The 21,341-nt window shown below is 38.7% G+C and overlaps 1 protein-coding gene across 1 annotated transcript in view; it reads right to left on the reverse strand.

Moving 5' to 3' along the window:
• Positions 1 to 359: 359 nt before the first annotated feature.
• LOC120534498 (ribonuclease inhibitor-like) overlaps positions 360 to 21,341 on the reverse strand; it is a 79,921-nt gene continuing 58,939 nt past the window's right edge. The window contains exons 5-6 of the mRNA XM_039762102.1: positions 11,359 to 11,532; positions 360 to 637 (exon numbers count right to left, since the gene is read on the reverse strand). Coding sequence (XP_039618036.1) covers positions 538 to 637; positions 11,359 to 11,532 — 274 coding nt within the window. The 3' untranslated portion in view covers positions 360 to 537. The remainder of the gene's footprint in view (positions 638 to 11,358; positions 11,533 to 21,341) is intronic.

The following is a 21,341-nucleotide window of genomic DNA, read 5'->3' on the forward strand; positions in this document are numbered from 1 at the left end:
ACAGAAGTACAAATCATCAGATGGCAGAGCCTATTTAGTCAGAGACAATAGTCAGGAATTGTGTGAAAATGTGACAGTGGACAAGGAGTGGAGCAGACACAGGTTCAGATCACACCACGTGCTGTAGAGGAGCAGTAGTTTTGTGGTGCTTCTGCTCAGGTGACCATCAGCTTGCCCTGTGATGGACTGGATCTCTGTACATGATTCCTACCGAAGGATAGGATTGACCTCATCCTCCCATTACCCTACAACTGAAATGTCCAGCCATCTTTGCTTCTGCTACTCACCTCAGTGGGCTTTGTGACCCTAACCAGTTTTGGAGTACAATCCCCCACTGTGGTCATTCAGCTGGTAAAACATGAGAGTCTATGGTGTGAACTTGTGGAGTTTTGTCACCAGTTAAGTAACACAGGAGACACACACAAATGAGTTTAAAGAAGAAGTACACAGGCTAAAAGAAGACAGAGAGAATTTATGATATGTGGAGTGGACAGTGGTATCATCACTGGGGTCAGTTGATCACCAGGTCAAGTCTTTTCATATCTCGATATCCACCTGCCGTCCAGAACTGTTCAGCTCCTCCTGTAGTGACCTCAGGTTGTTTTTCTCACTCTCACTGATCACATTATCAGATAGCCTGTGAAAAGATACAAGTATGAATTACAATCACCAGAGGGCATCAAAACACAAGCAACAACTCCAGCATCTGATGACTGCACCGTGGTAGGTCTCATAACCCAATGACAATAACTCTGCATACAGGGAGAAGGTGCAGAAGCTAAAACTAAAGAGATGGTCATTTACTTCAGGAGGCACAGAGTAGAGCCAGTCCCTCTATACCATTAACAGGGACCTGGGGCCTCATGTATAAATGGTGCATACACACAAAAATGTTGTGTATGCCCGTTTCCTCACTCACATCGCGATGGATAAAAGCTAAACTTTGCATAAAGCCACGTACATTTTCATGCCAGCTCAATCCCTTGCGTACACAAGTTCTCCGACACCCAGCGTCAAAGCAGTGCTACTGTTCCTGGAGCACTGCTACTGTTCCTGGGTTGCTTCCCTGTCTTTTTTAGCTTCACATCCCTGACACGACTTTATCAAATACACTGAAATTTACTGCATATCACTTTTAGTTTAAGGCATCTGATTGTAATCAACCTGTAATTATATAATGGTGCATGGAATGGCCAAACTATTCCAAATACCATAGCTGCTTTAGCGTTGTTAGCTCTCACTGCACCGCTCAGAGTAATTTAATCCTCTGTATCTGAATGTGGAATCACAGCTATTAAGCAACAGATCAGAAAGCTCTACAGCAGGTTGTGTCAAGAGCGGGGAGAAATATCAGGGTACAGCTTCTAGCACACGCTGCCTCAGCAATGTGCACAGTCTATTGAACTTCTCCCATTCGGAAAATGCTTCAAAGGCTTTCCTGCATGAACCTCGCAGTTCAGAAACAGTTTCATCCTAACAGCTCTAAACACACTCAATCAGTTCATCGAGTGCTCCTGGTAGAACTGCTGTACTTACATAGTACAATTACCTCAATGAAAACTTGCATTACAGTTATAATATTGCACAATTTGAGCCACTTATGCTTTCATATTGTACATTTTTCATTTTTTTATATTACTATTATTATTATTGTTATTTTACTATTTTATAGGAAAATAAGTTTATGGAGGATCTGCATATCGAATCTCACTGTACAATACAATAACATTAAAGGAATTAAATTCAGTTCAGTAGAAGAGAGTGCATATTTACAGATGATGACAACTGGCTTCTAAGTCGATTTAGATTTCCAGGCGCAATCTTTTAGGGTCTTGATATAATTTTTAGAAATGCAGTAAGGTATATATATTATATTATACAGATACATTTTAAACTTATTTAAATAATGTATATTGTTAATAATTAAATATGTGAATACATGGGGGGCAGCAGTGGCGAAGATCTAGAGCCCCACTCAGAGTTTTGTTCCTGCCTCGCGCTGAATTCTTGCTGGGAATGGCCCGACTCTGGCTGGATAGATAGATGGAATAATTAAACATGTACTACGAAGAAATTTCAATGTTCCTTAAAGATTTGAGGAATCGGCGTTCTAAGCTTACAGATGTATGTGCTAATTGGTTACTTGGAAAAAGAAAAAGAAGGACAGGAACTGGGTACTAATAAGTTGAAAGAGACAGTACTGCTTCAATAAATTATTTTATTGAGGGTCGTGCATGGCGCAGCAGCATCTTGCAGGAAGCAGGAACAATCTCTGGGTGGCGCCAGCTCATTGTTACCACTGCACCAACGTGCCCCCATGTTTAATACATGTTTTAATTAATTTCTTCATTAAAATAATATCAAGCATACATCTTAGTATTTAAATTGTCCAGTGAGCTGTAATATCATGAATGTAATGTATTCTGTGTCCTGTCGGCATAAGAGAAAGCCTCATTAAGAAGCAAGTAGTGATTCGCACACATAGAGAACATTGAAGAACACAGAATAGCAGTTACGTTGGGATTTGATAAAAGTAAATTAAAAGATTTTAAGACGATGTTTATGACGTTCTGCTTTAATGACAAAATAAACTACATGATTAAAGTGGAAATTTCAAGCTTTTTTCCCACTGTGTCCTTATTTTTTTTTTCTTTGTACCCTAATAAGCTTCCATAACACACTCAGACAGTGGGCTATGACTCGCCTTTTCACAGCAACTTTGATATCTGACAACTTCTATTTTATTTGTGTGACTTTGTGAACTTGAACTTTCAAGTTTCTGCGACACTCTATGTCACTCAATCAACTTCCTTTAGTTGTTTATACCACTGTCTAAACCAACAAATTGTACATTATTCCTTGCCTCCACTTGGTATTCGATGAAATTCTTTTATTTTCCCCCATGCTTTTGCCATTGTCTTTTCACAGAACGCAGAATGTAAGGGCTATTTATATTGATTTGCACATTCAAAGAACCGTAATTCTGGGAGGAGATGAGGTGGGGTGACAGGCACATGCATGAATGTTACTTTTCACGCTGAATGGGATTTACATAGCGGAAGAATGTGGAAATTGGCATCCACAGATTTATGCATCTGGATTGTTTTGTGCATGCACATTTCTGCTTTGTCCATATGCCATATTTTAGTGTCAATTCTACGCACAGTAGAAGTGCATGATGTCCCAGGAGTAGAGAGGGTCACCTCCTTTAAGTTCCTGGGAACTTACATTTCTGAGGACCTCTCCTGGACAGCAAACACTCTGGCGGAGGTCAAAAGTCCCAGCAACCACTGCGTTTTTTGAGACTTCTCCTGAAAGTGGAACTGAAGGGAAGCTGCTGTTGACCTTCTACTGCTCAACCATCAGAAGTTTTTTAGCATAATGCATCTCAACATAGTTTGCTGGCTATAACACATCAAACAAGAAAGCTCTACAAAAGATAATATCCATGGCAGAGAAAATCATAGGCTGCTCTCTGCCCTCCCTGGAAGAGATCTGCAGCGCCCAATGCCTCCGCAGAGCCAGGAAAATCACATTCCTGGCTACTCACTGTTCACACTATTGCTCTCCGGCAGGCAGTACAGGCACATTAAAAGTAGAGCATAAAGATTTGCAGATAGTTTTTATCTTTGAGCCATGAAAATTTTAAATTTTAAAAACTCATAGGAATGTTTTTTTCCTCCAGTACGTACTGTACAATGATTACATTACAGGATAATAATTTCCATCCCTGATTTATTTATTTATGGTATTTCTTTGTCATAGGATTTGTGCTGTTTATATTATTCGTTTGTTAGAGAAGTAGTCTGTTAAAGAAGTTATGAAAAGAAAAGGAAACATTTTAAAAATAACGTAACATGATTGTCAATGTAATTGTTTTGTCACTGTTATGAGTGTTGCTGTTATATATATATATATATATATTGTATATACACACACACACATAAACATATATATACATATACACATATATATGTGTATATATACACATATCTACATATACACACACATATATATATATATATATATATATATATATATATATATATATATATATATATATATATATATATATATATATACACATATATATATATATATATACAGTAATCCCTCCTCGATCGCTGGGGTTGCGTTCCAGAACCCCAGCGATAGATGAAAATCCAAAGTAGAAACCATATGTTTGTGTAGTTATTTTTATATATTTTAAGCCCTTATAAACTCTCCCACACTGTTAACTTTATTAGAGCCCTCTAGACATGAAATAACACCCTTTAGTCAAAGTTTAAACTGTGCTCCATGACAAGACAGAGATGACAGTTCTTTCACACAATTAAAAGAATGCAAACATATCTTCCTCTTCAAAGAATGCGTGTCAGGAGCAGAGAATGTCAGACAGAGAGAGAGAAAAGCAAACAATCAAAAATCAATACGTGCTTTTGGGCTTTTAAGTATGCGAAGCACTGCGATAACGCAGCATTTTTAGAGGAGCGTCCGTATCCTCTAGGCAAGGGATTCTCAAACTCGGTCCTGGGGACCCCTGTGGCTGCAAATTTTTGTTCCAACCAGCCTCTGTTTTAATTGGACTCCTGGGCTAATTAAGTGAACTGTTGTTTCCCAGATTCCCTGTTTGGGGAATAATATACAAATTAGAAAACTAAGTTTGATAAAAAAAAAAGTATTAAAACGTACTAAGCAGTTATGTATTTTTTTCTTTTTAACAGTATTTTTATCTTGATTGTCATTCTACTTTCCTAGGTGTTCTAATTGTTTAATTAATCCGTTACTACTTTGTGGGGCTGACGCTAAAGTAGTTGCAGCCTTCATGATTGAATGTTGTTTGCTTGGGTTTCTGCTCTGCTTGTTAATTGTCATTATTAAGATTCAATGAAGGGAGCAAACTGCACAGAGAAAGGCGAAATATAATAAAAAAGAGTTACGCATTTAAATCCATAGCAAAAATAGAAATATTTCTAAGTTTCTTATAAATGTAAAAATCATGCTGCTGTGCTTTTCTGAATGTAGAATAAAAGATAAATAATACCAGCTAATTAAATGAGATCAGTGCTATCACGTGTTGTCACCGATTAGGAATCTGGTTGGAACAAAAACCTGCAGCCGCAGGGGTCCACCAGGACCGAGTTTGAGAACCCCTGCTCTAGGCAAACAGCCCCTCTGCTCACACCCCTCCGTCAGGCAAAGAGAGTGAGAGAGACAGAGAAAAGCAAACAATGAAGCACCGCACGGAAGCATATCGTATATCATTGAGGAGTTTTATTTAATACGTAATATGTGCTCTGATTGGGTAGCTTCTAAGCCATCCGCCAATAGCTTCCCTTGTAATAAATCAACTGGGCAAACAAACTGAGGAAGCATGTACCATAAATTAAAGACCCATTGTCCGCAGAAATCCATGAACCAGCGAAAAATCCATGATATATATTTAGATATGCTTACATTTAAAATCCGCGATGGAGTAAAGCCGAAAGTCGAGCTTGATATAGCGAGGATCACTGTACACATATATATGTGTGTGTGTATATGTATGTTTATATATATATGTAGATATGTGTGTATATATGTATATATATGTAGATGTGTATGTATATATCTATAATAATAAAAGGCAAAGCCCTCACTGACTCACTCACGCACTCACTCACTGACTCACTGACTCATTCATCACTAATTCTCCAACTTCCGTGTAGGTAGAAGGCTGAAACTTGGCAGGCTTATTCTTTACAGCCTACTTACAAAAGTTGGGTAGGTTTCATTTCGAAATTCTACGCTTAATGGTCATAACTGGAACATACTTTCGTCCACATATACTGTAATAGAATGCAGCTCGATAGTCGTGGGAGGCGGAGTTTCGTATTAAAATATTTAACCAATAACATTTCAGCCGTCATTTGTTGCCCGGCAGAGAGGCTTTCAGAATCTGTTGTGCAGGCACTCTAACACAGAATAAATGTTGATTAACCTATTGCTTCAACCAATCAGATTTTGAGTTGGTGTCAGTAGGGCCCTTTAGCAGGCGTGCGCAGCGTCACCGTATTCAGACCCATTGATTGGATAGAAACCGATATGAGGAAGTCTACGACGCCATTGAACGCACCACAACGCTCCGAGTGGGTATTCTGCTAGTATATATATAAATTTATATATATATATATATATATATATATATATATATATATATATATATATATATATATATATATATATACACTAGCAAAATACCAGCCGCATGAGAGAAGTAGTGTGTTAAAGAAGTTATGAAAAAAACGAAACATTTTAAAAATAACGTAGCATGATTGTCAATGTAATTGTTCTGTCACTGTTATGAGTGTTGCTGTCATATATATACACACACACACACATATAAACATATATATACATATACATATATACATATACATACATATCTACATATACACATATATACATATACACATATATTCATATACACATATATATATATATATATATATATATATATATATATATATATATATATATATATATATATATATATATATATATATATACATACATATATACGTATAGTTGTCCAGGAGAAAAGCAATCAATGGCAACCTTTTGTAGGGTCTGTCCCTGAGACTTATTAATTGTCATCGTGAAGCAGAGCCTTACTGGAAATTGGAGGCATTTGAATTGAAATGGGAGATCAGAGGGTATACGAGGATAACAAACTCTCTCCCTAAGCAACTGCCAGTAAAAATAGTTGCCTCAATTAGGTTCTTTTGCAGACACGTGACCTGAAGTCTCACAAAGTCTTGGTGGCTGTAAGGTTTTCAGTAACATTATTGGTGTCCCAACCCTCAAAATTAGATTATGCTCAGCAGTGCCTGGAGGAGTCAGAGTGTGCAGAAACTCTAGAGACAGTGTGTGTATTAACTTGTGGATTTTTCTGTGAGTATTTGGTGGCAGCGTGAAGTTGCTTCCAAGACCGCGTTAGCTGCAGAGCTCAGCTCGGAGCGAAATGAAGTGAATGAAATGAGGTGAATGGGATGGAAGATGATGAGGTGATTCCCCATCTGCCTTATCTGTCAATCTCTCCACAAACACAGTCTCTCGGATTGTGATGTCCACTGCTTTATTTAATGTTAGCTCAGACCCGGCACTTAAAAGTTTCTCTCACACTTTTGCTGAGTTTGTGCCAAACACTATTGTATCCCTGACGATCTCAACTCTCCTTTATATAAATCAGTAAAGGAGAGTGGACTAAAACTAAGGAAAAGAATGGTAAGACCGCGTCAGGTGCGGAGCTCAGCTCGGAGTGAAATGAAGTGAATGAAATGAGGTGAATGGGAGGGGAGATGATGACATGACTCCCCACCCGCCTTAACTGTCAATCCCCACAAAGACAGTCTCTCAGAATTTGCATAAGCACAGTCCTTCACCAGCAATTTTAACTTAGTTACAAAGTGATCAAAACTCTCGTTTATACCCTGCGTCCTCTCATTAAACTTGTATCCCACGAATATCGTATTCGTTGTAGGCATGACAAACGCCAGCGGCAGCCTGTCTATGAACTTAATTTAAACTTATGGTTTACACCGTGCTTTGTTTCGCAGTAGCTGCACTTATGAATATGCTTGTATGCGTCACTCGCTTGATATTCTTTTGCTGCCTTCTCAATTTTGTAATGCGTTTTTCTTCAGCTCTTTGGAGCTCTTACTTATTCTCTACATACTGCGTTCACAGTCAGTTCACGTGATTACGTGGGAAGCGTGTGAAGAGGGCGCAACTCCGCCTCACACGGCGACCGACCTGCAGGCTATGCTCAGTATATATGCACATAAGTAGGTTCCAGTTATGACCGTTGCGCGTAGAATTTCGAAATGAAACCTGCCTAACTTTTGTAAGTAAGCTGTAAGGAATGAGCCTGCCAAATTTCAGCCTTCTACCTACACGGGAAGTTGGAGAATTAGTGATGAGTCAGTGAGTGAGTGAGTGAGTCAGTCAGTGAGGGCTTTGCCTTTTATTAGTATAGACTAGCAAAATACCCGCCAGAGGAGAAGTAGTGTGTTAAAGAAGTAATGAAAAGAAAAGGAAATATTTTAATAATAACGTAACATGATTGACAATGTAACTGTTTTGTCATTGTCATGAGTGTTGCTGGCATATATATATATATATATATATATATATATATATATATATATATATATATACATATATATATATATATATATATATATATATATATATATATATATACATATACACACACACAGACACACACACACATATAAACATACTAGCAAAATACCAAGGCCAGCGGAGAAGTAGTGTGTTAAAGAAGCAATGAAAAGAAAAGGAAACATTTTGAAAATAACGTAACCTGATTGTCAATGTAATTGTTTTGTCACTGTTGTGAGTGATGAGTGTTGTTGTCATATATATGTCATATATATATATATATATATTTACACACACACATAAACATATATATATATATATACATATCTATACATATACACATATATACATACATATATATCTACATATATACACACACATATATACACACATATACATACATACACACACACATATATAAACATATATATACATATACATACATATCTACATATATACACACACAGCTATTTCGTATCAGTGCAATACGCTGTTTGTTAAAACGGTTGACTCCCGCTCTTACGTGCAATAAAAAATCAAATCATTCAGTTGTCTTTGCTCATATGTCATTTTAGAGCTGGACGCTGGCATCTTTTTGGCCACAAGTTCGTTTCTGTTTGGTGTGAGGTTCTGTGTTGTGGAGATTCTCAGGATGGATTGCAGGTGCTCATCAGTGAGGCGACTCCTGTGTGCTGTTTTGTTATTCTTTATCACTGAGAAGAGCTTCTCACACAGATATGTGCTACCAAACATGCACAAGGTTCGAGACGCATGTAGATGGACTTTTTGTTTTCAAAGTCACCAAAGCGCCGTGCAAACTCAGTGCGCAATAACTCTAGTAAGCGGTAAGTGTTACGGCAAGGCAGCTGAAGCGCTGCATTATGGGATCTGTAGTTTATTGTGTTACCAGCGCTTCATATACCCGGGCTTTAATAACAATAATACAGTATATAAAATGATCTCGCAGGCCGGATATAATTACACGCCGGGCCGGATGTGGCCCGCGGCCCTTGAGTTTGACACATATGGTCTAAACAGAACTTGAAAAGATATATTTTTCAAATGTGATCGCAATTCAGATAGAGTTGAGCGCACTACAGCCTGCATGCCTCAATGAGTCATCCTCTCCTCGCTCTTACTTTTTTACCGTTCATCTAATGAATACACTGAGTATGGCTTTACCAAAACAATCATTGATGGCGAATAAAGTATCCATTATTCGAGTATGTAGAGCGGGATATATATATACATATATATATACGCGCGTATCGCAGCGGAGAAGTAGTGTGTTAAAAAAGCTAGAAAAAGAAAAGGGAACATTTTAAAAATAACGTAACATGACTGTCAATATACAGTATTTGTTTTGTGAGTGTTACTGAGTGTTGCTGTCATCAAGGATTTGATTATCATTATTTCTTTCAATCAGGTTCGTATTTGTAGGATGTGTTGTGTTCAAGTTACATTCCGTGTTTGTCAATCGTTGTAAAGATGACAGGTTTCATTCATCGATTCGTTTCTTACTGCATCAATAAACAGCTCGTCTTCTTCTTTATCTGAGACCTGACACACTGCATGCACGGGTTTTTTTTACACTGTCTTCCTTTAGCGGGACATTGACTTTTTCCACCGTGTGCTTTGTTTCCACAGTAGCTGCATTTATGAATATGCTTATCAGACGCTTCATATTTTTGCTACCTTTTCAATTGTGTAATTCGGTTTTGTTCAGCGCTCTTTGGAACTGTTGCTTTTTATCTGTGCACTGCGTCAGTTCACGTGAGCCACTCGGTGTACTTGCATCGAAGGTTCCCAGCTGTGCTGGTGCCATCTCGTGCTATGTCCATAGCTTTATTTAATGTTACCTTAGTCCTGGCACTTGGAACTTTCTATCGCAGTTTCGCTGAGTTTGTGTCAAACACCACCCTGACCATCTCATCTTCCTCTCCATAAGCACAGTCCTTCACCCGTGAATATTTACCCGTGGCAGTTTGCTATTGGATTGCCGCTGACGGACGGCCTTATATGGGCAGGTACTAAATTACAAACGCCAGCGGCAGCCTGTCTATGAACTTAATTTAAAGTGTAGGTTTACATCGTGCTTTGTTTCCGAAGTAGCAGAACTCATGAATATGGTTGTATATGTCACTCGCTCGCTTCTTATTGTTTCGCTGCCTTCTCAATTATATAATGCATGTTTTCTTCAGCGCTTTTTTGAGGTCTTCCTGATTTTCTATGTGCTGCGTGATTACGTGGGAGGCGTGATGATGTCACACGAAACACCGCCCCCACGGCGTTGAAGCTCATCTCCATTACAGTAAATGGAGAAAAACTGCTTCAAGTTATGACAATTACGCGTAGAATTTCGATATAAAACCTGCCCAACTTTTGTAAGGAAGCTGTAAGGAATGAACCTGCCAAATTTCAGCCTTCCACCCACACGGGAAGTTGGAGAATTAGTGATGAGTCAGTGAGTGAGTCAGTGAGTGAGTGAGGGCTTTGCCTTTTATTAGTATAGATTTACAAACCTGACCTCCTTTCTGAGACCTAGTCAGGCCTGAAGCCTCCTGTTTTCCAGGGCACCAGTCTACCCTGGGGTGACATTTGTCTGGTGCACTACTTTGGACGTCTAATCCCTTGGTTATTTTATACTACCAGAGCAATCATAACAGAAGATGGCTTGTCCAGGTGACATGGTGTTGACCCTTTTGTCCACCTGTGCTCACTTTCTGTGTCCACTCATCTACTTTCAAGTGACTCCTTTGGTTTTCTGCCCTATTGTTTCCTCTTATTTTCCTTCAGATCCCAATTCGTTGAGCCCCATAACCCTGTCCACCATCCCCTCCTATTTACTCTACCTGCCATCCTGATCCTATTGCCTCTCCTCCCTCTGCCCCTGTCTCTATGTTTATCATTTCTATAGCTGCTGCCTAACTTTTGTCCTGTTCCTTTTGTGTGTCCTTCTCATACTTTCAATTTTTTCTGTGTTCTTCCCCTTAAGTCATCTCTCATTGACTTTGCTGTCCTCCCTTTCTTTCAGCTTTGTCCAACTCCACAAGACCACTGCTCTTTGCCCTTCTTGTCCTACTGCTTGTCCTTTTTCCTTCAATCAGTACATGAGGTGCCCTGAGGCAAGTTTGTTCATCAAGCCATCAGCTGTGACTTCATAACCCCACACACCTCACCCTGTTTACTCACCTCAGTGTTTCTAATTTACAGTTTGGGCTCCTCAGCCCCTCATACAGCGCAGAAATTCCCCTAAATCCCAGCATATTGTCATTCAGGTCCAGTTCAGTAAGTTGTGAGTGTGGAGAAGAGAGCACTAAGGAGAGAATTGACCAACAGTCTGAGTTGAGGCTACAATAAGCCAGGCTGTGGAGATGAAAAGAGACAAATAAGGAAATGAGGAGAGACAGACAGGAAGACAAAAGGATATAGAAGACAAAGATTCAATGACTACTAGCATTTTGACTTTTCACTGAAATGCAGGTTGAACTCAAGATCACTGCTAGTCTTATAAAATAATGTATTGTATACAGTACCTGTCAGTGTTTCCTACCTGGACATCAGTAGTTGACAAGAACATCAAAGAAACAAAGATGATGGCATTATGCACTTGAGTGACCAGATAGACACAATAGGCACAAATGGGGGTGGATGAGACAAAGTGGGATTTCTAGCTGTCATTCACCACTTTGGACATGGAGACACTTGGGTGTAAAATGCTACCCAATGGCCTTTGTTAGACACATTAATCACTGCTGTATATTGTAGTGCTCAATACTTGACTGTTATGGGCTCTCAGATTAATCATATGATGAAGTTAATCTGTGAGTTTAATGAGACAAAGACTGGACCTTACTTTGGGACTAACTTTGGGACTAATGACATAATGAACTTGGAGGACAAGAATGACATGTGACGCTCCAGTCTTCAACCATTCAGACCTCACATACTGACTGGTGCCATTGACCAGTGTGTTATAGTGATATTTCCCTCTAATAACTCTTTACCTATTTTCTTCAGGGATAAGTCTTCTAATCAGGTTTGTTACCAGGCTGGTCTACTGTCACACTCTAAGATTAACACACATACATATGCATACACACAGATCCTCAACAATGCCCTATAAATGACATATACACAGTTGTTTAATCTGTAGCACTTTAAACCACAAAAGTGCCTTTTGAATAACACACCTTGTCACTCTCTTAGCACTTTAAGAGACTTACTTATTGTCGGCACAAACAACATACAGTGTTTTAAATATATATCTCAGACTTAAATATTACTTTCATCTCTAGGAATATACTGTATTCAAACATACAATGGCTCAACATCCTTGACTATAGGCCATTTATCAACCAAGAATGCCTTACTTTATGTACTGTTCCCTACTATTGGATGGCGCTCTCACCCTCAGGCTTAATAAACCTTGCCGATCAGAGCATATGGCAAACCTCCGACTGTTTCAGGTGCTCTTAATAAAAATGACCTTATTACCTGAATCACTCTAAATATAAAGACAAAGTATAGAAAGTTAAAAGCAGTGTAGTATTTATTATATGAATAATAATACCAACAGAGAAAAGTTTAAAAAAAAATATGGATAGCAAAGTCTGGATTTATATAGTCCTTAGAGTAAAGTAAAGATGTCAAGGATGAATGTCCCAAGGCAGCACTGATCTAGCACTCAAAGTTCTTCATGAGATGCTTTGCTGATGATTGGATGAAAGCGGTCACACATGGATGGTGCCCTCTCCTGAGTTCGCTCTCGCCCTCCTCTGACATTGTTCTGATCTCTTCTTCTGTTGCTACAGTATATTCTCTTTGTTTTGTCTGAAATGCTTATTTTAAAACACTATGGGAGTTTCGCAAGATGTAGATTGCTACATGCACCTGATTGCCTGGCTGTAAATATGATGAATGAATCTTTCATAAGTTTGAGTACATCCATTTTTCAATACAGTTTTTGATATTTTACCAATCTCCTGTCTCAAGCTGTAAACTGGTTTGACAATTTCAATCCCACAACATCTCCTTCTGTTAGCAGGACGTAAAGTAATCAGATACAGCTTCTTGGCATGTCTTCCTTTCCCAATCTGTAAACCAATTTAGTCCTGGAGCAACAGATGTCACTGTGCTTTGATTACTAGTACAATTCAGGAAAACAGATTGCCTTTGATGTTAACTGTTCATGCAAATGTCATGTATTTAAGTTCATCTCTTGACTTGTCTTGAGCCAAATATAATGAAAATACAGGCCAAAATTTACAGATTTTGCACACCACAACAACTAGTGACTTCAATCCACTAAAGGTGTTGAGTTCAGTTTTCTTGTTACTTCTACTAATTTGTAATAAAGCTGGAAGACGAGCTTCAAATGGACAGCAGCCATCTCAATATCCTGTCCACTGTCTACAGAGTTGGTCTGAGGGCTTGTCTGTTTGAGTGGACTGTGAAGTGACCCTATTACTGCTGCTGACATTGCCATCTGCTAAGAGGGACTGGAAATGCACAGCTACTCATCATATGACTGCACATGATGTTTGGATGTCACATAACTGTCATCTTTTTGTCCTCACAGTTTGAATTCCACACAACTCTTTTCTTCAGGAATGACCTTTCTGTTAATTGTCTTTCTATTTAATGTCTGTTTTCTGATAAATCAGTCAGTACAGGCTAGAGTGTATTAAATGGGTAGAGTAAATATGGTGGGATCCTTTCAAACATTTATAAATTATGCTATTAATATTCAGGAAAAGTTTTTAAACAATATTGATTTAATAGATATGGCTTAAAAATATAACTATACACCAAAGGCCACACAGACTTCACACATAGGGATGACATGATCTCATTTGACAAAGACAGGAGACAACTGAAGAATAAGAGCAACATAGTCACAATGTCAGGTGCCAGTCTGCTCAGTAATTATTATTATTATTGAACAGGTGATGGATGAAGTTCTTTTCAAAACAATAAAACATGTTCATTTACAAGTCTTCTTAGTCCAGGACATTTTATATGTCATATGAGTGTCTGAAGAAACACCATCAGCCAACCTAGCATGTCCCCAAGTCCTCTGTTCTTCTCAGCTCTCTTTTCTAGTGGTGAAGTCCTGTTACTGCTCTATTTGCACTTATTTCCAATTCTTTGTCCTCCTTTCCTGACTGCACATTCCCAGTTCCTTTACTTTTTCTCCACTCCTTTGATCCCATAATGTCCCACAACTGTTCCATTCCCAGCTCCTTTTCTTTCTCCACTGCTCATATCTCCCATAATGCTTTGTGCATTTACTGCCCAGTTAGTTGTTTGTTCCTTTGATTGCCTGAAGTTTGAGATTTTTGTCTCACCTCAAATCCATGACTGACTGAGCTCTTTTTATAAAAGCTGTAACTGAGTGCCTGCTCTTAATTTGCTAAGCCTCCATGTAGACACGGGTTCAGTGCACCAGCTGAGTTTAATCTCATTCACATTGTACAATATGAAGATGAGAGGGGAAACTAAACTCTGGGTGTGTTAAGATGAAATTGAATTTGCATACTTAAATGTAGAGGTGGCACACTGCATTAGAAGACACCACTGAATCCAGGTTGAACTCAAGGCTATTCAACTTGTATTTTCACATTTTTGCCTCAGTAGATTTTTCTTATTTTTTTATACATTCTTTAAAGATATTCAGTCAGATGACTTGGTCAATTTCACCTTTACTATGTGGTTAAAACATGATGGACTGAACACTCTGCTACTGGGAGAGGGCCTATAGCTCATTGACCAGGAGTGTCCAGAATCAGACTTTACTAGGCAAGTAGAATACATCGGAGTTTGTGTTTGAAGAATGGAGTACATACTGGGGGAATAAAGAAGAAGAGAGAAATAATATAAAAGTAAAAATAGAAACAATAAAAATAAATGACAATCATAGAAAAGACATCTGCAAAAATATAAGCAAAGGCTCAAGTGTGTGAGTGTGTGATGTATACTGATGGAATGAAAAAAACACTAAAATAAAGGTCACGCAAGCCCTAAGCATGAAAGGAGAAGAAAATCTGCTAGGAAAACAACAACGAGAGAATAAATGTACAAGATGAGAAAACCAAGAGACATAATAAGGAGATGTATGCCCACATTTCACAGGCATACATAAGGGCAGTCAGTCACACAGACCAGTCCATTTTAATCTTCATGGTCACACTGATTTCTCTGCAGTCCCACGTAGTCTGTCAATAGCAGTGACAGCTCTTGCAATCCTGTTGTTGACTTCAGCATCACTGTGGACAGGGCTGGACAGAGGACTTCTCAGGAGTGGAAAAATACAGTATCTTCTGCCTGAATCCTTTCACTTTTGATATCACATTTGGTTTTTGATAAACCTTTTCAAGAACTCGTTCAAACATGACCACTGAGTTTTTGGTATTTCTGTGAGGTCTAAGTCATCACATGTATCAAAGAGTCTGACTATTATGATAAGGATATGTCTTCTGAACTGACATTCAATGCACATTCATCAGCCATGCGAAGCTTCCTAATGGTCAACTCCTTCACCTTGACCACATCTTTAGATGTCTAAGGGTGAGCAGCTCAGGATAAGTCTACTATCTGATAAAAATGTCATCATCAGTGCAGTCAGGCATCTGTCAGCATTGCCATAAACATGAGGCATGGATGGTGGATGGCTGAGGCTAATGATCTTTAAACAAGATCTAATGGTGTGCTGCAGATGGTTCTTAACCTGAGCAAAGGCTGCATTGACCAGAGAGTTATTAAAAATGTTAGGATGGACTCCATAATGGCTGTCTAGAATTGGACCAGAAATGTTTGTGAAAGCTGGAATTGTATTACCCCTTATTGACATCATGGACTTTCTTAAAAAAAAAAAGATGTTTAAAAAGGTTGTGGTTCCTGAAAATAAATTTGAAAAATATATCATAATGTTGTAATTCTTTCATTTCCTATTAGTAGGTTTGTGAGAAAATATTATAGTGGCCAGAAGACAATCTGTTTACAGGCTGGATGGAAAGTTTTGTTGGTTAGTGAGCAGTTCATGGGGTTGAGATGATGAGAGGCTTGAGGGGCAGCAGTCTTTGTGGAGACTGAGGAGAGAAAGAGCTTTCCTTAAATGGGGAGTGTCTGAAAAAGGCAATAGAGACTTTCATATGAAACAAATAACTGTGAGCTCTAAAAGGGACTAGTGCTCACCTGTGTGTAGCATCACCTCGGTGTTGTAAGGAGTGTAATGGCGACTGCAATCCTGTGACACTGACAACATTCAGAATGGAAACAGATTCTCTATGAGTTTATATTTTTGTGTTCAATGACCCATAAAAACAAGAAGGTGAAGTTATTAGACCCCTTAGGCTCTTATGGCACAGTGTTACTGTATATTGCTGTTCAAAGCACAAGCCCATCATCACGCTGAATCTGTCACCATGCTACTGAGTGGACTTCAATTCCCAGCAGTCAGCAGGAGTGTGGAGGAACTGATAGGAAGAACCATTGATTGGTGAGCAATTTGTTAGAAAAAGAAGATATTTACGTCTGTATGGCTTGAACTTTTTAATGAATGCATATTTAACAGTAAAATTAACATTAGGCCCATCTGTGACAAATTTAGTCCCACCTTAATATGAAATGCTGGTGATGCTACTGGTACATGGTCACTCTGTTCAGCTCTTCTGTGCTCTCTGACTATGTGTCTCCTACTTATTCTGTTTACGTGACTTTTAACAAAGTGTATTGATAAGATAGGAGTGTGAAGGGGAAGTGACAATGGAGAACAGGGACTAGGTTTTGACTGAAATAAAGAACTGACAGAATGGGATTGTGGGAAGAGAAATTAAACAATAAGCTGGATGGATTGAACAACGTTCAAGTGACTACTGTGAGGGAGAGGCTCAGAATCACAATGCTGACTTTATGAATTTAAGTATTGAAGGAAATCTCTGTCTGTGTCCACCTCAAGTTCATCTGTCTGTCCACAGTGTTTGTATTGTGGGTGTGGAACAGTCAGAGCTAGAAAGTGACAAGAAATAAAATTCTTCACATACATTCATCCACAGTCACACATATTGAATACTGTTTCATTGTTCACTTACTTCAGTTTCTGTAATTTAAAGTTTTACTCCACAGCAAATTCAATCCTGAATCCCCATGTTGTTGTTGTTGCTCAGGTCCAGTTCAGTCAGTTGTGAGTTTGGAGATGAAAGTGCTGAAGAGAGAAACGAGCAACATTTGGAAGTGAGTTGACAGGAGGACAGGCTGTGGAAAAAAGAGATGAGTGAGGACATGAGAAGGAACAGGCAGAAAGACAGGCAAATAGAGGGTCTGAGGTCTCAATAAGTGACAGAATAACTACGATCAATAGACTACTGGCACTTGAACTCAAACCCAATTTTAGCTCAAGATCAATGCTACCTACAGAGGCACTATATACCTGAGAGTGTCCTTTGTCTGTCATACCACCCTGATTGATTAGAGAAAGTCAGTGTTCTCACTGTGCAGGAATGTTACATAGTGACACTGACCTTGTCATCCACTCACATATCTGGAATGGACTTGTCACCATTGGTGACAGTGAACTGACAAACTCAGATTTATGTTCATCATTCAGGACTGAAGTTGTGGATACAACAACAACAATCTATTTTATATGGCAATTGGAAGAAGGTTCAAATACAGGACTATTCAAAATGAAAGTGCAGATTTCAAAAATATATTTCAAACAAACTGTATAAAACAGAAACAACAACATTTATTTATATAGCACATTTTCATACAAATAATGTAGCTCAAAGTGCTTTACATAATGAAAAAAGAGAAAAAAGACAAAATAAGAATTAAAATAAGATAACACTAATTAACATAGAATAACAGTAAGGTCTGATGATGTTCAGAAACACACACATTCTGCACATCACTGAATAGAGGAAAGTTCAAAGTTAGGTCCTATGTTCCTTGAGGTTACATGCACTCAACATGAGCACCATGTGTAGTGCAACAAATATCAAAACTGTAGACCATTTCTTGCCACACACGAGTTAAGTGGTCCCTAGTTACTGAATTCACTGTTTCCTCAATTCGATGTCGCAAATCTTGAAGATTAGTGGGAATAGGTGGAACAAACACTCTTTCTTTAATGTACCCAGATAGATAAAAATCACAGGGGGTAAGGTCTGTAGACCTGGGAGGCCAGAGATGGTGAGTAAGATCTTGTTGTTCACCTCTTCTAATCCATCATCTTGAAATGTTGTCATTCAGGTAATGCCGTCACTCCAAGTGGAAATAAAGTGGGGCACCATCTTGCATGAAAATTAAGTCATTTGAATCTTCTTAAAGTTGAATTTTTAAACTTTGAACGTTCCTCTATCTAGTGATGTCAGAATGTGTTTCTGTCTTATACAGTTTGTTTGAAATACATTTTTGAAATCTGCTCTTTCATTTTGAATAGCCCTGTATAATACATCTTTGCAGATCAGATCATTTCCAAATGGAGTCTCACTGCCCCATAAACCTGTACCTTTATGCCTTAAAGCAACATTTAAGCCACATGTTAAACCTTTTGTTCTCCTCAGTCTCATCTGGACTGGTGTGGGGCACAATCAGAACTTCAGAGAATACCACTTTGTCAGTTCTGTGCCTCAGATTGGCACCTACTGTAACTCTTTAAATTTGGTTGGTATAACTGACAGCCTGCCCTTATGTATGTCATTTGATCCAGCATGAAGAGTGACAACTCTGTTCTATCCATCCTCCCAATGAAGTGAATATCTGTACACCTGGAACTGCAGCTAATTTATGCTGGCCAGTGGCTCATGTTTCTCACATTAGTAGACTTTTGGCACAACTGACACTCCATAAGGACATTTAACTCATCACTTTCTACAACATGATGTCCAGAATGTTGTTTTATAGCTGTTGTCATCCAGTTTTCATTGTCGAAAAGTATCAAATGCCTTTATGATCATATTCAAAATGTCCTCCAGTGGTAACATGATGCAGCGTGCCCAGCACAAGCCTAAGATGCTTGGGTTCAATGCAGATTCTCACTTTGTCATCCCTGACAACAATGTTGTTGCCTCTACCTCAGACACCCAAAGACACACTGATGTTGTAGTTGAGCAACAGTTTTGAAGCTATTGTCATTTTGGGGACTCCATCTTTTGAAACTTGGACTGTGCACCTTCTGGCCAGGGACTTTTGTGTCTTGCTTTCCTTGGGTATGTGTTCAAGCCATTGTTAAAAAAGCTCTGCATGTCTTTGCAAAGCATTGGTGCTGTTGTTTTCCACGTGGGAAAAATACATTTGCAGATGCTGGTCGGATGTGTTGAAGGAGAACTTTGGATTGCTGCTGTACATTGCTTGAGAGGGGACCTAGTATTCAGCTATGGAAATAGCCTTCACTGGACCACCATCGATGATGCACCATTCAGATAAGACATTAAGTCATTTGTTTTCTCTCAATCCCTATTTGAAGACTTTATGTGCTAAGCCTGTCTTTGCCTTCATCAACAATTTTGATTTGTTCAGTGTGCGACAGAGGTTTTTAGAAGACCTGGGCTACATCCAAATAGGCAAGATGTCCAGGTCCTCTGAGACAATTTAGCTAAGGTACTTCATCAGCTTTCATTATTTGAATTCTTTCTTAATACTAATGTGTGGTTTATTTTTAATCTAGCCATGCCGGTCACTGAATTGTCTAAAAGGATTTTACATTAAGCCACATGTAACCAACAATAAACACATTAATAGCAGTATATGACGAAGTATTAATGTCCACATTTTAACAAATATTCCTGTCATTAATTGTAGGATGATATTATGCCAACCTGTGACTTTTAAAATGACCTTACATAACATCAGTACTGTAACTAGTAAATCATCCTATGTAAAGAATAATGATAACAGTGACATTGAATTAAACAATCTATATCTTGTTTGCTGTAAACCCATGATTGTTTTGCGGTGGCTTCACTTACAGATGCACACTATATAAGCACTATGGCATCACACCTGGGTCTAACTAAAAGGTCTGGACAAGGCAGGATAAAAGCAAATAACATTATTGCTATTTCAGAGTGCCATAATACTGTGTTCTTCTGAGATCTTAAAAGTGGCTTTGCTACATAACTAGTAAGACTTTTACATTAACAATATTTTTAATGAAAGGAAAATAGACTTTCTTACATTGAGTAAAATATGGCTCAGTAGTGATGGTGTGGCAGTGTGCATTGAAGCAGCACCTTCATAATACAATTTTGTTCAATTGGTCGGCAAAGTAAAAAAAGGTGGCAGTTTAGGAGGTATTTTCTTGAGTCAATTAAACTGTAAAGTTACCAGTTGTAGCATCTTCATATCCTTTGTGTATCTTGCTATAGTTAATCAAGGGTTTAAGAAGTCTCTCATATTGGCCGCTTATACAGTAGATCCCCTAAATTTGAATGTGGAACTTATTGAGACTTAGTATCTAAAATGATAATAAATAAATAATGTGGTCTAAGACATTGCATTTCAGCAGTGACACAGCTTATCAGGACCCTTACTTTAGTTCTACTGTAGAACAGGTTGAGGATGGTGAGGATTTGCTTTTCTCAGCCACCAGAAGTAGTGAAGCTGCTGCTGTGACTACTTGACTAAGTAGGTAGTGTGGACAGTCCAGGTGAAGACATCTTCCAGGTGTGCACTGAGGAATTTAGTGTTGCTGACCAACTCTACCTCAGAGCACTCGGTGTGCAGTGGGAGTGGAATTCAAGGACCTTATTCTGGTCTTAAGTCTTTTCTGTATTGACAGACAGATTGTTTTCCTGCACCAGTGAATTGTCTTCTCCATTTTCAGTCTCCTCACTGTGTTCTCTATGTTTTAATAGACCTCCAGTGTTAAGTCCTCAGCATGCTCCATGTTTTTGTTTGAGTAGGCAGTCGCTAGCTTACAGTGTGAACAGCAGTACACCAAGAACACAACCCTAGGGGATGCTGGTGCTCAACGTTTGGAGCAGGAGATAACAGTATGGATTGTCTAGGGTTTCTTAGTCATGTAGCTCACACCCAAATTGCAAAGAGATAGGTTAAAGACCAGCAGGCTCGTGTTTTTAGAGATGATAGTTTTGAAGGCTGAACTGAAATCAATGAACAGCATTCCTCCATAAGTGTCTTTATAACCCAGGCGGGAGAGGATTAGACAT

Source organism: Polypterus senegalus, chromosome 8 (genome assembly GCF_016835505.1).
Source record: "Polypterus senegalus isolate Bchr_013 chromosome 8, ASM1683550v1, whole genome shotgun sequence".
NCBI classification, from domain to species: Eukaryota; Metazoa; Chordata; class Cladistia; order Polypteriformes; family Polypteridae; genus Polypterus; species Polypterus senegalus.